Source organism: Corythoichthys intestinalis, chromosome 4, assembly GCF_030265065.1.
Source record: "Corythoichthys intestinalis isolate RoL2023-P3 chromosome 4, ASM3026506v1, whole genome shotgun sequence".
NCBI classification, from domain to species: domain Eukaryota; kingdom Metazoa; phylum Chordata; class Actinopteri; order Syngnathiformes; family Syngnathidae; genus Corythoichthys; species Corythoichthys intestinalis.
The window spans coordinates 11,818,354-11,846,209 of record NC_080398.1 but is presented as its reverse complement, the minus strand read 5'-3'; the positions used below and the strand labels follow the sequence as shown (position 1 = coordinate 11,846,209).

Here is a 27,856-nt window from a genome sequence, read left to right as displayed (position 1 = left end):
AAACTAAACTAAACTAAACTAAACTAAACTAAACTAAACTAAACTAAACTAAACTAAACTAAACTAAACATGCTTTTATTATGAAAGTGTCCCAAGAGGAAGTTAGCAATGATGACACCGGCTAACGACTTCATGGAGAACTTGTTTACATCCATTCTCAGGAGGCGGAAGGTCCCCAAAACTCGATTGCTGCGGCTACTATCTTCAGTATCCTGAAGGTTTGTGTTATCTCAAACGATTTCAAAATCAAACATGATCACAGTTGTCAATCTTTGAACGTGGGAGGTTTTTGCAACACCCATTCACTCGTTTAATGTTTGTGAGTGTGATGTCATTGTGTGAATCCTGAACCTACCTGTATCTTTACAATTTTTTCATTAATCGGTTTAAATAGTGATGATGTAATAACGGGTGTTATGTAGTCACGTTTTGGGTTTTAGTATTGTTATTGTTATTATTATTATTATTATTATTATATATATATTTTAAATTTACTTTCGTTATGAATGCACGGTGAACGTGAAATACAGAAATAACCTTCCTGTAACTGACATATTGGTCCTTAACCAAGAGAAAGTACGAACCAATGCACCACGCTTTCTGTACTGCGGTCAAGCCACCCTCCACTCGTTAAAACGAAGTCAAGCTAGCCGCCCCTCATTTGGATCATTGTGTGCATTACGGTAATGCAACGCGCTGGCTTCCTAAAGGTGCAACTTGCTGTATTCATAATGGAACGCGGTGGCTGCCCATTTCCGCTGTCATTTTGCCAGATTTCAAAAATTGATTAAAATAAATCTGGCTGATATCCCGGGACGGTTCCACTTCTGAGGTATACTAGACTAGAGTACCCCAAGACTCGAACTAAAGTACTCTGATAAAATTCTGATGTATCATTTCAAAATAAAAGTACTTTGAAAATTGCCCATTTTTGCTGTCATTTCGCCTGATTTAAAAAATTAATTAAAAAAAAATCTGCCTGATATCCCGAGACGGTTCCACTTCTGAGGTATACTAAACTACCCCAAGACTCGAACTAAAGTACTCTGATAAAATTCTGATGTATCATTTCAAAATAAAAGTACTTTGAAAAATGCCCATTTTTGCTGTCATTTCGCCTGATTTCAAAAATTAATTTAAAAAAATCTGTCTGATATCCCGAGACGGTTCCACTTCAGAGGTATACTAGACTACCCCAAGACTCGAACTAAAGTACTCTGATAAAATTCTGATGTATCATTTCAAAATAAAAGTACTTTGAAAATTGCTTATTTTGGCTGTCATTTCGCCTGATTTCAAAATTTGATTAAAAAAAATCTGGCTGATATCCCGAGACGGTTCCACTTCAGAGGTATACTAGACTACTCCAAGACTCGAACTAAAGTACTCTGATAAAATTCTGATGTATCATTTTAAAATAAAAGTACTTTGAAAAATGCCCATTTTTGCTGTCATTTCGCCTGATTTCAAAAATTGATTAAAAAAAATCTGGCTGATATCCCGAGACGGTTCCACTTCTGAGGTACACTACACTACCCCAAGACTCGAACTAAAGTACTCTGATAAAATTCTGATGTATCATTTTAAAATAAAAGTACTTTGAAAAATGCCCATTTTTGCTGTCATTTCGCCTGATTTCAAAAATTAATTTAAAAAAATCTGCCTGATATCCCGAGACGGTTCCACTTCTGAGGTATACTAGACTACCCCAAGACTCGAACTAAAGTACTCTGATAAAATTCTGATGTATCATTTCAAAATCATATCTGCCTCATAGTTCTGAGAACAAGGTTCAAGTCATGGCTCCGGCCTTGCTGTATGACACTTCTAAAACACAGGATTGGTGAAAAGGTGTCTCCTTGTCCAGTAGGAGTGAAATCCTCCACCCACTGCGGTCCTTTGTGGAATTAGTTTGGTGACCGCTGATCTAAAGTCAGTGCGCCGAAGTCAGTGCGCCGCCAGCGGTGGCCACAGCCACCCCTATAAATTGGTTGGCCACCCCACTGGCCACCCCGCTTGCCAGTATATCGTTGAATTGTTGTAGCATCAGTTATGCATTTCATCCCAAATGAATGCATTTATTTTGTTTTGTTAAATGTGGGGCTGTCATATTTATCGTGTTAATGGGCGGTAATTAATTTAATTAATCACGTGAAAATACTGTATTTATCGCAATTAACGCATTTGCGGTAGGACTCATTCAAGCATTGCCGCAAACACCCTACAATGGCGCCGTTTTACTTATATACAGAGAAAAGAGGCAGTGTCAAGTGAGTGGAGTAGATACAAGCATTCATTGGGGCCGTGCGTTTAATTGCCAAAAGCTTAGTCATCTCTCCCACAGCAACTATAAATATTGTGGGAAGCAACGTGGGGAAGAATGACAGGAGTTGATCTTTTTCTTACGCAGAGAAGATATAGCATTTGCAGGCACCACACACAGTCATGGTTGCACCACTTCCCATCATGCATTTGGGCAGGACAGTTAAGTCGCTACAGTAACATTTACTGAAAGCTCAACAAATACACTAGATGGCAATATTTAGTCACAATATACAAACTCACATTTATCCTTTAAGAATTACAAGTCTTTCTACCTGTGGATCCCTTTCACAGAAATAATGTTCATAATGTTAATGCCATCTGGTGGATTTATTGTTATAATAAAAAAATACAGTACTTATGTACAGTATGTTGAATGTATATACAGTGGGAAGAACAAGTATTTGATACACTGCCAATGGGTTTTCCCATTGACTGTGTATTAAATACTTGTTCTCCCCACTGTAGCCGTCTTGTCTTATCTTTCCATTTCAACAATAGTAATAAAAAAATAAATAGGAGTAATAACAATTTTCAACAGAAAAATATGGCATATTTTAGAGGTGGTTTGAATTGCGATTACTTATTTTTTAAGCTGTGATTAACTCAATTAAAAATTTTAATCGTTTGACAGCCCTAGTTAAATGTACACCTTATGCCTAATATATACATAACACAATAAAACAGAATTGTTGTGGAACTTAAAATGTTGACTGGCCAGTTATGGACAATGCACATTAAATCATTAGTAGCATCAAATATTACACAATACACCAAAGTATATCAGTAGCCGTGTCCTTAAGTCTTTCTGATAGTTTTCTCCTGACCTTTGTACTGCAATAATATAATGAAAACCTGAAATTATGGCTTTTAGTTTTGGCCACCCCAAGATTTTAAGTGGCCCCATCTGGCCACCCCTATCAAAAATTTCTGGAGGCGCCACTGTCTAAAGTCCCTTTTGAAAAGCGAGGACACTATAATTTGCATACTTTGTATGTTATCCGAGTGTGTGTATCACACATAACATAAAAATACATGAATTCCAGTGGTGAATGATATGTTCTGATTTTTAATTTAAAAGCCTCAAATATAAAAGACAGCAATTTATGCATATATCCTTGTCTAAAGTTCCCACCCAACATAACATGACACCCAATGATGTTTTTATTTTGACTGCTCTTTGATCCAGGGGGATGGCTTCAATAAGTGGTACCATTAACAGCGCCTAGGAACGAATGAACAGGAGTTGAAAATTGCCAAAAGGAAACAATTATTATGCATTATATGTTGTGCATAAGCATGCTTTTTATGTGTCATTGATATATATATATATATATATATATATATATATATATATATATATATATATATATATATATATATATATGTATATGTATATATATTCATTGGATCTATCAAAGAACAGTCAAAATAAAAACATCATTGGGTGTCATGTTATGTTGGGTGGGAAGTTTAGACAAGGATGAATTCATAAATTGCTGTCTTTTATATGTGACACTTTTAAATTAAAATTCAAAACATCATTTACAACTAGGGGTGAAAGTGGGCCAGAACGGTCATGAACACAGTTCCGGTATAAGATTCAGGGCCAGAACGCAGTTCTGGTATTAAATTCAGGGCCGGAATGCTGTTCTGGTACACTCTGCTTTGATTCCGAAAATATGACGGCAACTGTCAAAACGCTATGTAAAAAAAAAAAAAAAAAAAAAAATGCTAAGCTGCCACACATGCCAAGAAGAAAACAATCTACCAACATCAGATTTACATACACAAGTGTTAACAACAAGCATAATAAAGTGCTTGTGTAGCGTAATTCGTTTCCACCAATATTTATAATTTGTTTTATTCCGCGGACGGCATGGAGGTTTCCCCAGCTCCTGTAGTTATCCGAGTCTGACGATGATGAGTCACGTCAATGTGAAAATGCACGCAGCAAAGCAAAACGGCTGTACTCATTTATCCGTTCAATTGGCTGACATACTGACATGTTATCAGCAGAGGTAGTTAGCTCTGATTGGTACAAATGTGCATGTTTTCTGGAAAAGCAATTAAAAAATAAAAAAAATAAAAAGTCGTTGAATTGATGCGACAAAAAAAAGGCAATGCAACATAAAATGGATCAAATCTTTAAGAGCAACGAAAGAGTTGAGGAGGCTTATTTATCATATTTAGTTTTATTTGCTCTGATGGGGAGGTACAGAACATCTTAGCTGTCAATGTGCCCTTTGGACTTATATTTGTTCTTTTATTTTAGGCTACTGATTCATTTATTCATTCATTCATTTCATTATGATTTAAAAAAGTCAATGTTCAAACTATATTTAATTTCACTCTGCATAATATAAGTCATTTGTACTTATTTTTCTGAATGTATGTTACTTATATCTTTATTATCATTTAAAAATAAGTATTTGTTTACATTGACTTCAATTTTAATGTTTCCTATGTTCTTTACTAGTTAAAATTGAGATTTGGCATTTAGTATGTGAGGAAATAACGGAAAATAAAAATTAGAAGATGAAGGTTGGGGTTTTAGCTGTTTTTGTTAACTTTTATTTTGCATATCATTGAAAAAATACAATTTTGAATGAAAATCAGTTTTTGTATGTGTTATACAAATAACTGTGCTAAAACAGTTTTCTTTGCATTTCAGTAGTTTAAGAGGTTTGACACCCCCCCCCCCCCCAAAAAAAAATAAAATAAAATAAAATGAAAGAAAAAAATTAAATAAAATTTCTGGCTCCGTAGCGACCTTCACGTCGGGGAGTTCCAGCAAGAAATTCTAGCCACTTTCACCCTTGTTTACAACTGTAATATCATGTTTTGTTTTTTGTTTTTTTTAATTCATTCATCCTCTTTGCTGGTTATCCTTACGAGGGCTGCCAGGGTGATGGAGCCTTTGTCAGTTCACCATTAACAGTAAGAAAGGTATACCCTGAACTTGCACTATTAAACAAACATACGTACAATTTGGAGTGTTCAATTTGCCTTACATGTTTGTTTTTAGGATCGTGCAAGGAAACCGTAGAGGGCCATAAAAAACAACACACACACGGATAACATAGAAAGTATGCAAATTGTAATGTCCTCGCTTTTCAAAAGGGACTTTAGATCAGCGGTCACCAAACTAATTCCACAAAGGACCGCAGTGGGTGGAGGATTTCACTCCTACTGTACAAGGAGACACCTTTTCACCAATCCTGTATTTTAGAAGTGTCATACAGCAAGGCCGGAGCCATGACTTGAACCAACCCTTGTTCTCAGAACTATGAGGCAGATATGATTTTGAAATGATACATCAGAATTTTATCAGAGTACTTTAGTTCGAGTCTTGGGGTAGTCTAGTATACCTCAGAAGTGGAACCGTCTCGGGATATCAGACAGATTTTTTTTAATCAATTTTTGAAATCAGGCGAAATGACAGCAAAAATGGGCATTTTTCAAAGTACTTTTATTTTAAAATGATACATCAGAATTTTATCAGAGTACTTTAGTTCGAGTCTTGGGGTAGTCTAGTATACCTCTGAAGTGGAACCGTCTCGGGATATCAGCCAGATTTTTTTTAATCAATTTTTGAAATCAGGCGAAATGACAGCAAAAATGGGCAATTTTCAAAGTACTTTTATTTTGAAATGATACATCAGAATTTTATCAGAGTACTTTAGTTCGAGTCTTGGGGTAGTGTAGTGTACCTCAGAAGTGGAACCGTCTCGGGATATCAGCCAGATTTTTTTAAATTAATTTTTGAAATCAGGCGAAATGACAGCAAAAATGGGCAATTTTCAAAGTACTTTTATTTTGAAATGATACATCAGAATTTTATCAGAGTACTTTAGTTCGAGTCTTGGGGTAGTGTAGTGTATCTCAGAAGTGGAACCGTCTCGGGATATCAGCCAGATTTTTTTTAATTAATTTTTGAAATCAGGCGAAATGACAGCAAAAATTGACAATTTTCAAAGTACTTTTATTTTGAAATGATACATCAGAATTTTATCAGAGTACTTTAGTTCGAGTCTTGGGGTAGTCTAGTATACCTCTGAAGTGGAACCGTCTCGGGATATCAGCCAGATTTTTTTTAATCAATTTTTTAAATCAGGCTAAATGAGAGCAAAAATTGACAATTTTCAAAGTACTTTTATTTTAAAATGATACATTAGAATTTTATCAGAGTACTTTAGTTCGAGTCTTGGGGTAGTGTAGTGTACCTCAGAAGTGGAACCGTCTCGGGATATCAGCCAGATTTTTTCTAATCAATTTTTGAAATCAGGCGAAATGACAGCCAAAATAAGCAATTTTCAAAGTACTTTTACTTTGAAATGATACATCAGAATTTTATCAGAGTACTTTAGTTCGAGTCTTGGGGTAGTGTAGTGTATCTCAGAAGTGGAACCGTCTCGGGATATCAGCCAGATTTTTTTTAATTAATTTTTGAAATCAGGCGAAATGACAGCCAAAATAAGCAATTTTCAAAGTACTTTTATTTTGAAATGATACATCAGAATTTTATCAGAGTACTTTAGTTCGAGTCTTGGGGTAGTCTAGTATACCTCAGAAGTGGAACCGTCTCGGGATATCAGACAGATTTTTTTTAATCAATTTTTGAAATCAGGCGAAATGACAGCAAAAATGGGCATTTTTCAAAGTACTTTTATTTTAAAATGATACATCAGAATTTTATCAGAGTACTTTAGTTCGAGTCTTGGGGTAGTCTAGTATACCTCTGAAGTGGAACCGTCTCGGGATATCAGCCAGATTTTTTTTAATCAATTTTTGAAATCAGGCTAAATGAGAGCAAAAATTGACAATTTTCAAAGTACTTTTATTTTGAAATGATACATCAGAATTTTATCAGAGTACTTTAGTTCGAGTCTTGGGGTAGTCTAGTATACCTCAGAAGTGGAACCGTCTCGGGATATCAGCCAGATTTTTTAAAATTAATTTTTGAAATCAGGCGAAATGACAGCCAAAATAAGCAATTTTCAAAGTACTTTTATTTTGAAATGATACATCAGAATTTTATCAGAGTACTTTAGTTCGAGTCTTGGAGTAGTCTAGTATACCTCAGAAGTGGAACCGTCTCGGGATATCAGCCAGATTTTTTAAAATTAATTTTTGAAATCAGGCGAAATGACAGCAAAAATTGGCATTTTTCAAAGTACTTTTATTTTGAAATGATACATCAGAATTTTATCAGAGTACTTTAGTTCTAGTCTTGGGGTAGTCTAGTATACCTCAGAAGTGGAACCGTCTCGGGATATCAGGCAGATTTTTTTGAATCAATTTTTTAAATCAGGCGAAATGACAGCAAAAATGGGCAATTTTCAAAGTACTTTTATTTTGAAATGATACATCAGAATTTTATCAGAGTACTTTAGTTCGAGTCTTGGGGTAGTCTAGTATACCTCAGAAGTGGAACCGTCTCGGGATATCAGGCAGATTTTTTTAAATTAATTTTTTAAATCAGGCGAAATGACAGCAAAAATGGGCAATTTTCAAAGTACTTTTATTTTGAAATGATACATCAGAATTTTATCAGAGTACTTTAGTTCGAGTCTTGGGGTAGTGTAGTGTACCTCAGAAGTGGAACCGTCTCGGGCTATCAGGCAGATTTTTTTAAATTAATTTTTTAAATCAGGCGAAATGACAGCAAAAATGGGCAATTTACAAAGTACTTTTATTTTGAAATGATACATCAGAATTTTATCAGAGTACTTTAGTTCGAGTCTTGGGGTAGTCTAGTATACCTCTGAAGTGGAACCGTCTCGGGATATCAGCCAGATTTTTTTTAATCAAATTTTGAAATCAGGCGAAATGACAGCAAAAATGGGCATTTTTCAAAGTACTTTTATTTTGAAATGATACATCAGAATTTTATCAGAGTACTTTAGTTTGAGTCTTGGAGTAGTCTAGTTTACCTCAGAAGTGGAATCGTCTCGGGATATCAGACAGATTTTTTTTTATTAATTTTTGAAATCAGGCGAAATGACAGCCAAAATAAGCAATTTTCAAAGTACTTTTATTTTGAAATGATACATCAGAATTTTATCAGAGTACTTTAGTTCGAGTCTTGGGGTAGTCTAGTATACCTCTGAAGTGGAACCGTCTCGGGATATCAGCCAGATTTTTTAAAATCAATTTTTGACATCAGGCGAAATGAGAGCAAAAATTGACAATTTTCAAAGTACTTTTATTTTGAAATGATACATCAGAATTTTATCAGAGTACTTTAGTTCGAGTCTTGGGGTACTCTAGTATACCTCAGAAGTGGAACCGTCCCGGGATATCAGCCAGATTTTTTTTAATCAATTTTTGAAATCAGGCGAAATGACAGCGGAAATGGGCAGCCACCGCGTTCCATTATGAATACAGCAAGTTGCACCATTAGGAAGCCAGCGCGTTGCATTACCGTAATGCACACAATGATCCAAATGAGGGGTGGCTAGCTTGACTTCGTTTTAACGAGTGGAGGGTGGCTTGACCGCAGTCTTTCAGTTTAGTATTTTTTTCCCCTTAATTCCTTCTGCCATTTCGAACAAATCATTCCACCGATTTGATTTAGTTATTTTGTTAGCTTACTAATATTATATTGTGGGAATACGTTTCTTCTCAGATGGCACGGGGCATCAACCTTTCTCTCCTATTTTCCGTCCTTGTGGGTATGTCCGTGCTGACATCCTTGGATGGTCGACCCCCAAGCTCAACTATAGTCAAATCTGAATTGAACAGTACTGCTTGGAAAGGTAGTGGTGCTACAACTTCATTTCTTACATCTTCTGGGGAAAAAGGAAAAGACATTTTCATTGTAATGGTATGCATGCGAATACCGGGGTCCCATTCCATTATTCCTAGCTGCGGAATGTTTTACCTCTGATAAAATACCTGAGTTTCATTATTCTAGTTTAGTGATGACTGACTGACTGATTTCTGACAAAGGATTGATATTGAGCTGATTATGGTTTTGACATTTATGACTGTGTATAGTGAAACCAAATAAATACGTATCTACTTAATCATAAAATGAAAATTATTACTGTAACTACAACAGTATTTTAAAATAAGAAGTCACAGATTTTTTTCTTCGACTATTGTATTGATTATTAACAAAAAATGCTTAAAAATATTAACTCTAAGACATTTGCGCTTTTGGTACAGATTTTTAAGAAACAGGAAGTGGAGGGACATGATTTGTTTTACATAATTTCAGGGTTTCCCCTAAGATTTTTTGAAGCTGTGGTGGTGGAGGGCCACATCGGAGCCGGAAAGCGTGCCGCGGCGAAATTGCTTTGTAACTTGACAAATAATTTTTTAAAACAACATTAATTTTTTTCTAAAAAGAACCATAACAAAGATCTATTTGCAAAGTTTGTGTCTTGATTGTGACTTGATTTTCCTGGATTAAAAAAAAAAAAAAAACAAGTTTAGGGGCTCTTTCATGAGGAAAATTAACTATATAGTCAATGTGAGGCATGCTGCAAGATGGTCCCCCTGCAGTCGGTTCCTCAGGTCTGTCTTCACGTACACAAGAAAAGCAAGTGAAGCAGAAAAACAAATGAAGACACAAGCATCTCTAACTTACTCTTACTCTAACTTGTTCTTTGCAGAGAAATCTCTCTCACATTTCACTGTTGAGACGGGCACTGTCAAGTCAACGCAAGTGCTGACAGTTGGCTCAAGCAAGGGTACGGCCCTCCCCATTCATCAGTCAGTGATGCCATCTTTTACATCATGCTGACCTGGTCCATTTTCTGAAACACATTCAATGGATTAGCCATTAGGACTACACTGTTTCAATCGCATGTCTTCACAGATTAATAACTACTTTTATGATAGTTTTAAAGTTAGTCCCTAGTGCAAACTGATAAAAAAAAATGATGATTTGTTTATAATTATTTGTTTCAATGAGGATATTGGATAAGTTATAAACAATGAACTTTTTCAACACCGTAACTTTTTGTAATACAATTGTGATTAATAAAAATAATAGTTGCACAATTATTAATATTCACCTTAATTTGTGTGCTACAGTCAGGGCTTGAACTTTACCATTTCTGTCCATGTTGGGACCAAGCCAGATTCCCTGTGCTTGCTTTTTTTTCTTAGTTCTGCTACCCTGGACTTAGTGTTGCCTTTCTGATCTGCGTCTCTAGCTGTGATCTTACCTCCTTCAGTTTTTGAAAAAGTTATCTCAACATTAAAATACAACACTTGCCATAACCATTTGGTCATTTCTATTCCTCGGAAGGTGAGGGCTAAATACCTTCAGAACTAAAGGGCACTTCGGAACGTGAGGCGAACGTTCCAAATTATTGAATTGGATTTTTTGGAATTTGATGGTCTAGATCACCACAACAATATTAGTTTTTGTACTTACTTAATACTTCGAAATACGCATCTGAAATGACAACCAATGACGTCAGCAACGAACAAATGCCATGGTAGGACGCGACGGTTCGGGTCAAAGATATGCCATAAAGAACTTAAACGTTAAGTCAATGAACATATTAAGGTAGTTTTCAGTTTTCAACTAAAATTACATTCATTAGGCTGAAATACCCGTCTGTGAATTTTTCTCCCGATTTCCAATTCGCGCTGACGTAGTCAGGCGCAAGTTTACAACCGGATAACTGGTGTGATTTTCAAATTAAAGCGTGTAAAGGATCAATTTGTATTTCATGTGCTATTTCAGATGACTTATGTTTATTAGTGTAAATAATGAGCAATATATATTCATTTAGACGTTAACATGTTGTAGACATGTTAAGTTATGCAAATTACAAATTAGAATGTATCCTTACAAAAAAAAAAAATCATTTGCAAGGCATGACGGCTTTTATTATGGTGTGGCAGGGTGCCACAATCTTTAAGTTGGAGGGGAAACCCTGTTTGTATGTCTGTTACATATAAAGAATTGACACAAATAAAGATTACCTTGACTTGATTTGGCTGTTTAAAACAATGACTGAGTTACAATGAGTTTTCTAAATATGCAATTGTTGTGTGTATTAATGTTTGATCTCAAGGCGTAGTTGCAGAGGTTGCGGGCTATGCAGATGTGGCCAAACAGATCATAGACCTAGCAGTGTTCGGAGCTGCACAGAACCGTTCTTACAGACGCCTTGCTGACTTCACTGACACCATTGGGAACCGTGTCAGTGGCTCTCTGAATCTGGAGTTGGCAATAAAATATATGTACAAAGCCATGACACAGGATGGTTTGGACGTCCATTTGGGTGAGTCATTTTGCTTTGACATTCAACTGATGCAGAACGTCACATGCCTGCAGCTATCTTTATTGGCTTGTTATTTATTTTTTGCTGTGCAAAAGGATAAACTTGTGGACTTAGGAATGCAAGGGAGACAGATTGCTTTACTGTATCATCATCTCATGTCTTAGTATTGTATTATTTTTGTTTTTCTTTTCCGTCGCCAGAACCGGTAAAAATCCCACACTGGGTAAGAGGAAAGGAGAATGCAGTGATGACATTGCCAAGGACCAAGAATCTGGCTATACTGGGACTAGGGAGCAGTGTAGGGACACCACCTGAAGGTCAGCCATACTAAATAGAAACTTATTTTTCATGAGTTATTGTCAATTTTCCTGTTTCTGTATTTCCTATAATAATGGTTTCTGCTTTAATTTATCGCTAGAAGTGTCATTCACTTATTGAAGTAAATTCCTCACTCCTCACCAGCTTCCAGTGGCTGAAACCTACTGTTATTACAGTACGTAGTAAGGGTGTAACGGTACATGTATTTTTATTGAACCGTTTCGGTACGTGGTGCTCGGTACAGAACAGAGGTGCACCGAACGAGTTTCTGACGTAATGTAACCCTTACTTTTCGAGGCTGTGAGTCGATTGGGTTACAGTTTCTTTGTGTAGATTATATTTACTCCGTCTTCTCTACTATAATGAGGACGAACACGGTAGGACAGTATAACCCAGAAACATCAACGGCGCGACAACATGGCCACCGCGAGAATGCAGTGAAAATGCAGGATGCGAGAATGCCAGGATCGGGCAGACCGGAAGTCACTTATGTAAAAATAAGGTGGATCCGGTCGATTTTCAAACTAATATGCAATCGTAACCCACTTTTTGGGTCCATCAGATCTCTTAAGTGGTAGATCGGGGCACAGTTGACTTGTTTTTGTTGATTTACTGCTGTCTTCTCTGCCATAATAATTACCAACATGGCCCCGTGTTCAATACAAAACCCTCCTACCACAACAAAACAAGTAGGAACTAATATTCACATAGGAACTAAAGTTATACAACATAAAATATACAATAGAAATGAATACTACATCACATTTGTAAAATATAAACACATAATAAAATAAATAATAGCCCATTTAAATAAAATAAATTGAAATGAGCCAAAACACCTGTAATTAAATAATAAGAATAATACACAGATCCTGCTTACACAAATGTATTAATTTTTGTGTGACGCTTTAACTTGAGAAAAATCCACCAATTAAGCTTTTGAAAACCGTTCATAAGGGGAAAAAAATAATTCATTGAGGCATTTCATTTGTAAAATACATGTTAAAATCTTTGTCATAGGGATTGCTTTTCTCTTTAGCCCAGGACTTCTTTTTTCTTCTTTCTTTCTTTCAGAAAGAAAGCTGACCAATACGCGGGGTCTGAAAGGCAAATTGTTGTTGGATTATCTTTAAATACCTGCTTTTTTTAGCAGAATTCTAGCTTTGTATAGGCTAATGTTCCTATTGTTGAAAGCACAAAGGTGTGTAATAAACAACTAGCACATTTACAGTATATTTTGCATTTTGTTTTCCTACTGTACCGAAAATGAACGGAACCGTGACCTCAAAACCGAGGTACGTACCGAACCGAGATTTTTGTGTACAGTTACACCCCTAGTACGTAGCCTATCCCAATTGGTGGATTACACCAAACAAAAATAAACCCCAGTTATAAAATGCTGTGTAAAAGAGGCTAATGACATCTGTGACAATCATTAAGTACTGTCTACAAATATCTTGACTAAAGATTAGAGATGGACCGATTATCAGCTGGGCTGATTGTTGGCGCTGATATTTGAAAATTTTACATATATCAGTATCAGCCTTTTTTTAAATCCAACCGGCCGATATGAAAAATACATTAGAAACAGGGGTATTTCGGCTCAGATGCAGCCATGCCTCTCTGTCCTGCCTACTGTCTCCTGCACTAGTATTCACCCCATCCTCTGATTGATTAAATGATAATGGTAAATGGAGTTACACTTGTACTGTACCTTTACACCTTTTTAAGGCCCTCAAAGAGCTTCACACTATATTCTCATCTACTTACAGTTGACGCAGCACTAGGATCAACCTGGGGTTTATTATCTTGCTCAAGGATACTTACACGAGATCATCAGGGCTTACTTTTCTGTGGAAAAATTTCAGAGAGCTATTTATTTAACCTTTTACATAGACTTCATAATGATATTGACGGGGCGTGGGGCCGATTAATAGGGAGCCTGCATTGTTGGTGTGGCCGTCAAAGCTGACCGAGTGGAATCACAAAGAGCTTTTCTCGTTGAAAATTCTTGTGATAAATCCCTGAATTCTTTAGAGATATGTACGTAAAACAGTCTCCATTCTCGGTTAAAAAAATAAATAAAAATAAAAAGTGCAGTTAGTATTTATTTTACGTAAATATGTCGAAGTACGATGCTAGTCTATCAGTCAATGTAGCGCCCGCCATATGTAAACAGATGTTTTCCGGTGAAAATTCTTGTGAATAAATGCTTAAATTCCTAAAATCTTTATAAATATGGTCGTAAGACAGTCTTGAGTCTTGGTTAAAAGCAAAAAAAAAACCATGCAGTCAGCATTTGTTTTACGTAAATATGTCGAAGTACAATGCTGGTCTGTCAGTCAATGTGGCGGCCGTCATATGTAAACAGAGCTTTTCCGGTGAAAATCTTGTGAATAAATGCTTAAGTTCCTGAATTATTTCTAGATATGGACGTAAGACGGTCTCAATTCTTGGTTAAAAGCAAAAAAAAACCATGCAGTTAGCATTTATTTTAGGTAAATATGTCAAAGAATGATGCTCGAAGTACGATGCTAGTCTGTCAGTCAATGTGGTGCCCGCCATATGTAAACAGAGCTTTTCCGGTGAAAATTCTTTTGGATAAATGCTTAAATACCTGAATTCTTTATAGATATGGATGTAAAACAGTCTCGATTATTGGTTAAAAGAAAAAAAAACATGCAGTTAGCATTTGGCATTTGTTTTACGTAAATATGTCGAAGTACGATGCTAGTCTGTTAGTCAATGTGGCAGCCGTCATATGCAAACAGAGCTTTTCCTGTGAAAATTCTTGTGAATAAATGCTTAAATTCCTGAATTCTTTCTAGATATGGACATAAGACGGTCTCAATTCTTGGTTAAAAGCACATTAAAAAAACGAGCAGTTAGCATTTATTTTACATAAATATGTCGAAGTATGATGCTAGTCTGTCAGTCACTGTGGTGCCCGCCATATGTAAACAGAGCTTTTCCGGTGAAAATTCTTTTGAATAAATGCTTAAATCCCTGAATTCTTTATAGATATGGATGTAAGACAGTCTCGATTCTTGGTTAAAAGCAAAAAAAAAAAAACATGCAGTTATTATTTATTTTAGGTAAATATGTCAAAGAATGATGCTGGTCTGTTAGACAATGTGGCGGCAGCCTCACTACAACAACAGCCTCACAGCTTTTTATGTTTAAAATTGTTGTGAAAAAACGAAAAATATAATAATTACCTTGAAAGCTCGAACAAATCACTCCTGAGACAAGCCTTCCTGTTTGTATGCGGTAGCTTACAGCTTTCGTACTTTTTCAACATAAATCCGGTGTTGGATCGCTGCATGTGTCGCTGCGACCGACTGCGAATAACTGAAGCGGATTGTTGGATGGCCCCCTACATGAAGGCGTGGTACAGTGAAGGTCGAATCTGACCCATCAATATCATTATGAAGTCTATGCCTTTTATTCAACTTTATAAGAGATGTTTCTGAGTCTCGGAAATTTAGCCACCTCTGGAGCTATTATATTCTATTTGTGTGATTCATTTAACATGCTTTAGGCATTTCAATAAGGTTCAGTGTTTGCATTATTAATTTTTTTTTACGCCAATTTTTACACTTTTGCTGCAAATGAATATCAACTCCAAAAATCGGTCCTAAAAAACCCATATCGGTCGATCTATACTGAAGATATATTTGCAATCTTCCTTTGAGTGACAGTGGCTGTACACTAATACAATGCAGGTTAATTTATGAACTGAATATGTATAGCATATTTTATGATGTTCTTTTATCATTTTGATTGAGCGTAACCATTAATAAAACATGACACCACAGTACAGTACAGTTTAACATAAAAAAAAAAAAATCTCCTTTGTTTTAAAACCTTCCTTACCTAAAGGCATTGAGGCAGAGGTGTTGGTTGTTGGTTCTTTTGAGGAACTGAAGCGCAGATCCAGCGAGGTCACCGGGAGGATTGTGGTCTACAACCAACCATTTGTCAGCTATGGCGAGACAGTTGCTTACCGTGCATTCGGCGCCTCGGAAGCGGCAAAATTTGGAGCAGTGGCCACGCTTATTCGATCCATCACGCCTTTCTCAATTAATAGGTGCTCATCTACCTGTCGACTGTATTGTATTCATCTCTACCGGTATGTATGATCATTCAAATATTCAATCTGCCTTGGTTTTGCCTTCTTTAGCCCTCACACAGGTTGGCAAGACTACCAAGAAGGTGTCAAGCGCATTCCAACTGCGTGCATCACCATAGAGGATGCTGAGCTAATGTCGCGCATAGCGCAAAGGGGACAGCGGATCACTGTTAGACTCACAATGGCTGCCAAGACACTTCCAGATGCCGACTCCTTTAACACAGTAGCTGAGATAAAAGGCTGGCAGCACCCGGAGCAGGTAGCACTTACATTATTTCGTCCCTCTCCCTATCTATTTAAATGTGTTCACAGGCCTTCTTGCTTTTTAAATGTTAAATCAACTTGGGTGGCACATTCAAATGTATTTCGTGGGGAACATAATGTCACTTCAGTAATTCATTCCTTCTGTTTGGTGGTCAATTGTGGAAGGGATGATGTAAGATATTCTAATTGACTATGTAGTGTACTTTTTTTTTTAATCCTCGCAGCAAACAAGAAACCAAGTTAAGAGTTAAAAAGGGTTCATGCATGAAATGGATTTCCCTGGAATCACAACACTGTGAGAACAATTCTGCACATGTGTTACTTATTAGCGACTGTACCTCAAGGAGATATTTGTCTTCTCTCTTTCACATGATTATGTAAAAAAAAAAACTACATATAGGGGAGTTTTGACTGGGTTTACTTGTATTATAATTTGGGACAGTTGAAAGCTTTTAAAGTTCTTTCCAGACATTATTATAATTGTGTTTTAATTAAATTAATACTGTACAGTGTTCCCATTCTGGCTGCATGAAATGATTCACAAAGCTGTCTTTGCTGTATCCAACTATCCATCATTGTTTCCAACAGCTTCTTCCCTTTTCTAAAGAAAGGAAGTCTGCTGAAATGCCAATCTCTTTATTGTTCAAATACAACTAATCAGCTGACTACAGAAAATAGATTTGCCATTAGATGTGAATGGTAATGCCTGCCATATTATTCTTTGGTGGAAAAAAAGTTCAGTTTGTTCAGTGAAGTGATTTGGTTGGTCTCTAGTCAGGTAAAATATTTGGCCTTTCTTTATCATAATTTTATCATATATCACATACCACGACTTGAGCTGACATGCACTGTCAAGTGTCATATGCAGATCCTTTTTGAGATGACACATACCTGTCTACCAACAGTAACGGGTAGGACATGATAAACAGATAAGTTGTTTCTACAAAAATCTTCAAAACAACCACGGTCTCTTTTTAGTACTGTACTGTAAATTTCTTGTCGACAAGAATAATGTACTGTGTAAATTGTTATTACATTGTGGATAAATTTAACATATCAGACATGGCATATCATATTGGGATCTAAGTACACCTTTTTTCAAAAGCCACAAAATGGAGTATTTCTTTCTTTTGCTTGTACTCATACACGCTTGCCTCACCCCCTTCCAATTTGTGACTCCTCCTACCCCGCAAAAATGTGCATTATACTTGTCAAATCATGATACATTACATACATTGCTTTTTACTGACATTTTGTCGTCTAAATTCTTAATAAAGTGGCTGATGAGTGTATACTGCATGTTGAATCATAGGTTACCATAAAACATACAATACATCCGGATTGAATGCCAATTGAAAGCTCAATGGTTGATTTAGCAATCATTTGTGAGATTGAGAAATGGTTCTGCGTCAGCCTTTAATCATTTATATCATAGGGTCAGTAAAGCAGCTGGTTATCCTGAGAGAAAAAAAAACAAAAAACACTGCTCCCCGTACATGTGTATAATGGAGTCCAAAATGTGATGTGTGTCATTAGTATAGAAAAGGGAACTGAAACCCATGACATCAATGAATCATTTGTTGCTTGTATATTTACCCTTTTGCAGTGCGTGTGTTCTGAAGTTTAATGACACACAGGACATCGCTAAATCAGACAGTTATCTGACACCGCTTTGAATGTTGTCTTGTAACCCCCCCCCCCCCTTAGCATTTACATTTTTTACACTCTTAGGTTCCAAAGCTTTATTAGTTAAATCACCTAGCATTGTATACACCCTTTAACGATACATATGCTGTTCTTTTACTATTTAAAATGTAATCTCATCTCGTTCATGCATTAGTGTTGACACTAGTGTTGGGAATTTGACTAAATGTTTGATGAACTGTTGGTAAAATTGACAGAATATTATCTCAATAATGCTTCCCAGAAACTATGTGTACTAGTCTTTGATGTAGCTCAGCTTTGCAATTTATGTCATTATTTTAGCGTATCCTCTTTTGATTTTAGCCAAGTAATGTCCTTACAGTTTTATTACTATGCACAAATGCCACAACAATCTCTGAGTCTTGATCAACATAGGAAAAAACTTCATCAGTAACAAAGGAACAGAATATACCGCAACATTATCCATAGCACAACTTAATGATAACCAGTAAGAGAGCTGTATCAGCGACTATGCCTTTACGAGGGTAATAATGCTCAGTTTAATTTATTTGAACCATCTGTTCATTTTTGTGGTTACATATTTTGGTGATATTTTACAGTGGTAGTGGTATTTTGATTACTTCAGTAATACCACGGCAATTGTGAAGTTTAATAATAACCATATTGTTACCAGGAATGCGCCACTTAATCAAATTATCCATTACTGGTAGCTATTCTGTACATAATATGTACAAAATATTTTTTTTTTCTCTGGTATTGTATATTACGATAGTATTGTGCAAGTCATTATACTAATGTCGGGACTGTTTAGCAAACAACCCAATAAAGTATAAAGGTATTTTACTACCAATTTATTTAAAAGTTCAATCCAAGCATTGGTTTTGGATTTGATTGTAGTGAGCCTTGCATTCTTGACTTGTGAATAGGTTCTAGGTTTTAGAAAATAATCTGATTGCAAGTTTTTCTGTACATTGTTTTGATTTTGATTTGTGTCACGATTTTCTTCAAATTAAGCTCAGTGCAAAATTCACAATGTGCCAGTAGTCATAATAACAAACAAGACATTAAATTGCATCATTCCAGCAAAATATGTTGACGGAAGAACAAATGTTAGACAGATCTTTTATTACGGTATTTTAATTTAGTTTTTTTTCATAAAGCAAAACCTTGCTGTGATACATGATGTATGCATATAACAATGGCTATTGTCATCTTTGATGACTAGTTTCTTTCTCTGATTTTACTTCAGTCATTTTTGATCCCATTTTCTTTGAGTATTCCATTTTTTAACATATTACAAAGACAAAGGTCTGCTACTATTGACCTTTTTCATATTCAGTATTAAATAAATTCTTAAGTGAAACTGGTTCCCTGATTACCTCATTGAAAGCCGCTTCACCTGGATGCCGTGCTGCGTTATGCTGCATTATTTTTCAGCATTTTGTAAACCAAATTTGATTGGCTAAGCAGAGACACTCTTTCTCCCACTGTCTCTAACCTCAAAGACGGCAAAATTTCAATATAACGATATGTTTGTTCTTTCATTATGAAACTAGGTCTTTGCTTCTGTTTTTCGTTTCTGTTTTCAAGTTATGCAATGCTTCAGGGTCATGGTCCACACTTTTGCTTGTCATCCTCATTCAACTGACAGGAATCTAATGTAACACAACATTACTGGAAATTGTATTTGCCTTTGTTTTTTTAACAGAATGTAGATTTAATCTATTATAAATATACTGTTTGCGCCAGGTTGTCCTATTAAGTGGTCATTTGGACAGCTGGGATGTGGGCCAGGGTGCCATGGATGATGGGGGTGGAGCTATGGTTTCCTGGGAAGCCCTGTCACTCATAAAGCAGCTAGGTGAGCCAAGCCAAACAATGACACACACGTGAACAAAGCTGAGTAAATGATACATCTATGATTTTTAATAGTGCAAATGCAATACTGTACTGTACAGTACAGTCATTCCAAAAACTTGGAGTCAGTATGTATAGCAACAGTGCCACAGAAAAAGATATCAGACATCATGAAAACAATGAATACTTTGTGTAATGTTTTAATGTTATTGAGCTGAGAGCTCCTGAAGAATTTGCTGCATTGCTATCCAAATTTGAGCTGATTCACCAAATTGATTAAGCATGACTGTCAACCACTCAAAGTAATGAATGCAAAAAATATCTCTAATTAGACATCTTTATCATGAAATTTAAATGCCCAACACTATTTATTTCCGAAACATGAAAATCAAGTTTAAAAAAAAAAAAAAAAAAGTACTTTCATCAATAAAATATTATTTTGGTCAAATATATTCTAGACAGAAGCAATAACCATTACAAAAACATCAGAAAAGGTTGAAATGACAACAATTAAGGCATAAAATGTTGAACGTTTATAAAAAGGTTCATTTTTCCCATAATCCATTTCCAGGTTTACGTCCAAGGAGGACCATGCGCACAGTGCTGTGGACAGGTGAAGAGCAGGGTGGAGTTGGAGCACAGCAGTACTACAACCTTCATAAGGTTCTACACTTTGTTGCAGTTTTGAATAGAAAAAAAATGACACTGCTAAATGAAACGAAGCAAAATTACAAAAGTCTACAGTTGGTTGTGGCAGGCCCGGTTAAGCCAGTTCATATCAGTTCTTGGAATCGCCTCATGTTAGCTCATATACACATAAGTGGAGTTTTGGGGGGTGGGGGGGGGGGGCAGGCAAGCCCCCCAAGGTGGCCGAAAAGTGTCACTGCATGTAATTGACTTTTATTTTGATATATAAAAGTTGTAAAGCAAGCAAACAAACAAAAATGAATGAAATGAACAAAAAATATATTATTATAATTTTATTATTATTTTAAAAATGAAAAAAAAAATAGGGGAGGGCAATTTTATATTTTAAATTATTTTTTTCTTTGATTGAAAATATTTTTATGATTGAAGCAACTTTTTTCGGGATTGAATGATTTAGACACAAATGTCCTACCCATAATATGGCCCAAACACAAAAAGGATTGGTTAAATCAAAGAAAACTTTTTTTTTTTTTTAATGAAAAATTAAGTGTTCAAATGCAAATTTTTGAGTGTCAAATATTTTTTTGCATTCAAAAACTCATTTTCTATGATTGAAATTTTTCTTTTTTGATTGAAGTGATTTTTCTTTTGAAAATATTTTTTTTGTATGAAGCAACTTGTTTTTTGATTGAATGATAAAGACACAAATGTCCTAGCCAAAATGTGACCCAAACACAAAACAACATTACTTCAAAAAGTTGCTTCAATCAAAAAAAAAAAGACTTCAATACAAAAAAAATAAAAAATAGCTTTCAAATGCATTTTTTTTTTATTTCAAATTTATTTTTGCATTCAAAAAGTTTTTTTTTTTGATTTAAGTAACTTTCTTCTTAATTGAAAATATATATTTTGATTGAAGCAACTTTTTTTTTTTTTTGATCGAATAATGAACACAAATCTACCTCCATATGGCTCCACCCAGGGGATACAATTTTTGACGGAGGTAACTACATTGGCACGACACTGGCGGGCGTAGCAGATTCAATGGATGATGATCTTAGCGAAAGGTATAGCTGTCCTGCCAGCAGCCTGATTTTGAATTCCCCTCAAGAATGATGGGAAACAAAAAAACCCGCTCATTTTCAACTTATTATTATAAATATTCTTGTTTGTTTTTTTGCTGACACTGCGTTCCGGGGTCATCAACATGTTGTGCCGCCCCCCCCCCCCCCGCCCCAAAAGTTTAAACTCCGCCTATGCTTATACAGTTAAAAAAAAAAAAAAAAAAAAAAACAACAACAACAACAACAACAACAAACTCTTAGCCCACTGACAAACAAAAAGGGCATAAAAGGTAGTGGCATAAGTTACCTTCTGCCATCTAGTGGAAGAATATTTCATTGTTTTGCCTACATTACATGGAATGGTAAATGGTGTTATACTTATATAGCGCTTTTCCACCTTTCAAGGCGCTCAAAGCGCTTTACACTATCTCACTATTCACCTACTGGTGACGCCCAACAGTTAAAGTGGGTAAAAAAAGACTTGATACATGATTTGTGGCAAATAGATAACTTCCTGAAAAAAGCAGTAAATGAAATTTGGTATTTTTTACTGCAGCCCACCTGATGCCACTAATTTTCCACAGCTTCCTCTATTTTCTGTACCTTTTTAAACTAATGAGGATATATACAAGTAATATTTTGTGGTTTAACCACATATGGGGGTCACGTCCTAAGGCTTAGCCCTTTTGTACTATGTCACGTTTGTGTCCCAACAAATGTCTATACTCTTTAGTAGCTACTAACTAGATTGTTGATTGTTGTTTTGCAGATAAAACCAATTGAATCAATGATAGCAATAAGACTAAATTTTGAAGAAAGGAAAGTAATTCTAAAGAGCTACTCGAAGTATGAAAATGCAGTTGAAATCTGAACATGTCGTGCTATCAGCTGAAAAATGTATAATTTTGGGGGTGGGGGGGGGCACCCTTTATGTAATCATACCTATTTCAACATATCTCATTATCAATTTCCTCTTCAATCCAGATGAATCTGTCCAACTTTGACATGGTTATGGAGTCCGACATGGGGACATTCAGCCCAGTGGCTCTGCAGTTTACTGGCAGTATTGCAGCACAAAAGGTGGGATATGTTAGAACGCTGTACAAATTGTGAATATAAATTGAATGCAATGATCTCTAAGTGTTAAATTTCATTATATTATTCAGAATAGAACATAGATTGCAGGTCAAAAGTTTAAAGTTTAAACTGGGAATATTTATCATTTTATGGGAAAAATATATTGATTTTAAATTCCAACAAATGTCCAAATGTCAACAAATCTAAAAAAAAAAAAAAGCTGACAAAAGGCCATTTTTACTCCTGTGTGGGCATCCCGCCGTTTCTTACAAGTCTGGAAACATCTAGGGACCGAGGAGACAAGTTTTACAGGTCTGTAACTGTTTAACTTGGGCCTTCTTTGTCGCATCTTACCCCTTAATGATGCGTCAAATGTTCTGTATAGGTGAAAGAGCTGGACTGTAGGCTGGCCATTTCAATACTCTGATCCTTTTCTTAGGTAGCCATGATGTTGTAATTAATACTGCGTGTTGTCTAGAATTATAATCTTGAAAAGGTATTATCTGAAAGCAACGGATGGGAACGAAAGTTCTATAACCCGAATATAACTCTCTTCATATATGGTGCCTTTCCAAATGTGCAAGCCGCCCATGCCACATGCACTCATGGAAGCTCATACATGACCCCTGGCCCAGAAAAAAAACTGTTTAGAAATGGATTCTTCATTGCACTGCATTCTGCATTTCAGCTGGCAGCGATGAATATCACGGTGTATGGTGTTCACCGACAATGGTTTCTGGAAGTACTGCTGAGCCCATTCTGTGGTCTCCTTTACAGTAGTATTCCTGTTTGTTGTGCATTGTTGTTTGAGTTACTGAAGGTTACGGCCCTACGGGAATGCCAGTATGGTTTTTCGGCCTTTACCCTTACACAAAGAGATAGTTCATGAATCTCTGAATCCTTGGATGATATCATGCATTGCAGATAATGATAACTTAAAATTCTTTGCCATTTTCAGTTTGGAAACACCCCTCTGATATTGCTCCACTGAACATTGGGGGAATTGGTGATTCTGTCAGTTTCTTGGCTTCTGAGAAAAACTGTCACTCAAAGCAGCTCTTTTTATACTTAGTTGCCAGTGGACCTAATTAGTGGTAACTGGTCTTCCAGCTTTTTGTGATAAGTGCAATTGATTTTTCCAGCCTCTTATTCCTACCCGTCCCATTTTATTTATTTATTTATTTATTTATACGATGAAATTTAAAAAGATGTTTTTCGGTTTATAGATTTTCTCAGCTTAAAAATTTGATCTGCCATCTTATGTTGCTTTTTTTTTTTTTTTTATTGATTTCCTTCATATACAAACATGCAAAGGACGAGGCAAAACACATTAAGGTAAAACAACAATACCATACAGCAACAAAAACAGCAACCTTGGAATAGCACACAGAGAAAAATGCAATACAATGAAAACTACACAAGGGAGAAAATACAATTTTTTTATCCAAATGCCCTCGTCAGAATAGCAGAAAAATTGACATTAGTGTGGTCAAGAAATGGTTTCCATGTTCGTTCAAACACATCTGTTTTGGAGTGCAAAAGACAAGTTAGAAAGTCCAGTGGTATATATTCCATTATTGTCTTTAACCATCCCGATAGTGAGTAGGCCTTATCCATGATGGAGTGCATTAGGGTATTGTTATATTTTTAATAAAATTATTAAATTGGCACCAACACATCTTTGCGTTCAGTTTTTATTCACAAATTGTATAGCGTCCCAACGTTTTGGGAATCTGGTTTGCAGTTTTTTTTTTTTTTTTTTTTTAAATACAGCATATATATGCGATGGATTGTAATACTGCACAGTGCACACCTTGAAAATCACTGGGTACTGAAAGATGTGTGAAAAGTGCCTCTGTTGATTTACAGCATATTTGCCAGTTGTGCTTCAGTAAAGTGTGATGAGCTGATTAGAAGTTATCCATGTGTGTACTAACAGGTAATGGAAGAGGTGGTCAAACTGTTAGCTCCTCTCAATACGACAAAACTGGAGACACATGGTGAGGGTACGGACATTTCACCTTGGATGCAGGCTGGGGTACCAGGTCAGTTTAATCATCAGGATGTTACTCACCACAAAGGGAAATGTGAAGTATAGTATCCTTATTTTTGTGGCGTACTGAACAGCTTATTATGTATGAAAATGCTGACATCAATGTTTCACTTCCCATGCCTCTTGCTTTCAAACAAAGGGAACTGTACCCGCACGTCACCGCTCCGTTCAGACTAGTGGGAAACGTAGTTGTACGTACACGTCTTGGCAGCTTTCACTTGCAGCGCATGACTTGGGCATGACATCACGCCTGTTTACTTTTTTTAGATAATGCTAAAAAAAAAAAAAGTGTTAATTTACTGTATTGTACGGTACTTATCTGACCCATCATTTATAAGAGACCAGATGGCACGTACTTAAAAAATAATAGTTGGGGACCTGGCAGCCACAGTAATAGGGCGGTAGGTAAGTAGGGCATTTTTCTGTAAGGCGGAGACAATAAAAACTCTGATTTCCATTCTCTGTGTCTAACCAGCTGAACAGGACAGGTTAAAAAAAAGTAAAGGAAAAAAAATACAATAATGATAAATTGAAGAAAATACACTACGGACACTTTACTGGATTTTCTCAGCCACAGAGTCCAATGCCGCCCCATTCAAAAGTTAAAGTGCAAGACAAGGTTTTGATCAAATGCTTCTCAGCAGAAAGGATCTTGTTTAACAACAAAAAAATGACAGTATTTAATTTTCATGGTGTATAAAAGTGAGGAAAAAACATTGACTATTTCCAGAAAGTACGCAAAATAGCCGTTGTCAGACGTTTTTAAAATACCAGTACAGTGGTACCTCTACATACGATCACTTCGACACACGATCTTTTCGACATCCGACGTAAAATTTGAGCCGCCATTTGTTTCTACATCCGACGAGTTGCTCGAAATACGACGACATGACAGCACTGCAAACGAACGCACGGTTGATTTTCTTGTGTGAGAAATCAACACAGTTTTCAAAAAAAGTTGATACAGTTGGAGAAACAAGGAAAAAAGTGATGCTTACCTTTGAAATGAAGATGCAAGTTATAGAAAAATATGAGCTTGGGGTGCGCGTCCCTGAACTGGCTCAACAATACAGCTCCATGGTCCTCTTCCGACCACCGTTCGCCACTATTTATAAGTTAAGGTGACAATTATTATTGTGGTAACATTGCCAAGGAAATCGCCAGCTTCGTCACGTTTTTATCATTTATTTAAGAACTTATCCAACACAAAACGCCCATTGTCTTAAGCAGTTGACCGCTCTCAAGAAAACGAAAGTATTATCTCTACCGCACCGACCTATCTCACTGAGACGTCACCTTCGCGGTGCGTTCAGGGACAGTAAAAAGTGTCCGCCATATTAGAATCCGATTCGTTACATTATTTACAGGAATAATTATTAATTATTCTTCTTATTATTATATTATTCTGAATTATTTATTTATAACTTATTTGTTTTTCTATGTTTAATTGCCATTTGTAACAGTCCCAGCAGTATTTATTAAGAATTTAGTGTATGTTTTTAGGCTTTGGAACGAATTAATGGAATTATAATGTATTCCTATGGGAAAATCCTGCTCGACATACGACCATTTCGACTTACAAACAAGGTCCTGGAACGAATTAAATTCGTATGTAGAGGTACCACTGTACTATATTAGCCTATTAAATGCGAGTATTTCAGATTGTCCTGCCTTCTCGTCACGCATTGGCTACTCACCGTAGTATCCCACACAGAGAAAGAGACAAATTACACCGGTACAGAAACTGTAAAGAGTGTGTGCCTATTTTCTGAAAGCAACACTAGGTAACTTTTCAACCTTTATAAAATATTTTCATAACATTTGTGATGTCAACTGACAACTAGTTGAATGATGCCTCTTTTATATCTTGAGGGGGTCTGTGTCGCATCCACCTGCATTAACCAACTTTGAGGAGGGTGGCAGGAACCCTGCCACACACAAAAAAAAACCTACAAATGTGCTGACTGCTTTACTGCATACATCACTTCCCCCTTATCCCATTCATTATAAAGATGGAAGTCGATGCGACTGCTTTTGCAGGAATTCTGCAAAATTCAACAAAAGAAATAAAAGAAAGTTTTGTCTGAGGAGGAAAAAAAGTCAGGCTACCAGGATTTACAGAATAAACATTGGCCCGGCTTTCACTCGGTGGCTTGACACCCCACCCCATCAGCCGAACTCGTCAGCGCTGACGAGTTTGGGTGGGGTAGTTAGCCACACTGTTGCTGTCATATGCTCATATTTAGCCGCAACTGGATTCATTACCTTATTACTATTCATCCTTCACTCAGCCGCTGGAAACAGAAATGTTGTTTAATCCATCTGCAGGCGACCGGGAATTGATTTTTGATTGATTGGTGATTTTACGACACTGTGCGGGTGTGTGCTGGTCCTCATGGGAAACGCAGGCGCTTTTCCTCATGCGAAAGGCAGTCTTGCTTAAGGCAAAACACTACCGCTTTCGTCCACCGGTGTCACTAAAATTGACCAAAACTGAAAAGTTACCAAGTGCTGCTTCAACTACTTTTTACCTGTTTCGAGTGTATCAGCATTAATTTGCTTTACATGTGTAGTGTGACTGATGTAACGTTAGTCACACAATGGCTGCACTCACACACGGTTTCATGTTTTGGTTTAAACATTATTTTATTCATTATCACAGAATCAATCAGATAGCCAGACATCAGCAATGTGTGCATTTATGTGTTTATGTGTGAACTAGGTGCCAGCCTCCATGTGACCGATAGTCGATATTTTTGGTTCCACCATACTGAAGCTGATACCATGACGGTTCAGAACCCTCGAGACATGAACCTCTGTTCAGCGTTGTGGGCAGTGGTGGCCTACGTTGTAGCGGACCTCGAGGACATGCTGCCGAGGTAGTTGTTAGAGGAGGAGACGCAGATTCACTAAGCCTGCTTCAGAAGTCTTTACATTGGTCATATTTAAACAGAGTAGCCTTATCCAATAATAACATTGCACTTAAGGCTGACACCAAAATGTGTTGATTATCAGGGGAAATGTTTTAAGAAAAATTAATTCTGTAATTTTTATGATTGTATTTTTTTTTTTTATTTTAGTATGTCAAAAAAATGGCATTTTTATCTTCTCAATTTTGAGTTGTGTAAGATTTACAAAGAATATTTTGTATTTTTGTCATATCATGAATAAACTGCCATTGCTCTGAATCGCCTTTCACGAGAAT

At 36.3% G+C, this 27,856-nt stretch overlaps 1 protein-coding gene across 2 annotated transcripts; it reads left to right on the top strand.

The window, feature by feature from the left end:
- Positions 1-76: 76 nt before the first annotated feature.
- On the top strand, positions 77-27,839 carry LOC130914785 (carboxypeptidase Q-like). 2 transcript variants are annotated; one of them, XM_057834292.1, is made up of 12 exons: positions 77-218; positions 8,954-9,083; positions 9,945-10,022; positions 11,364-11,573; positions 11,774-11,890; positions 15,774-15,981; positions 16,075-16,282; positions 19,702-19,813; positions 20,381-20,472; positions 22,506-22,601; positions 24,538-24,643; positions 27,374-27,839. In XM_057834292.1, exons 2-12 carry the CDS (start codon positions 8,954-8,956, stop codon positions 27,532-27,534), a joined length of 1,518 nt encoding a protein of 505 aa, XP_057690275.1. In that variant the 5' UTR covers positions 77-218; the 3' UTR covers positions 27,535-27,839. The 2 variants fall into 2 exon arrangements, with proteins under 2 accessions (XP_057690275.1, XP_057690276.1); XM_057834293.1 differs by lacking the exon at positions 9,945-10,022.
- Positions 27,840-27,856: the final 17 nt, after the last annotated feature.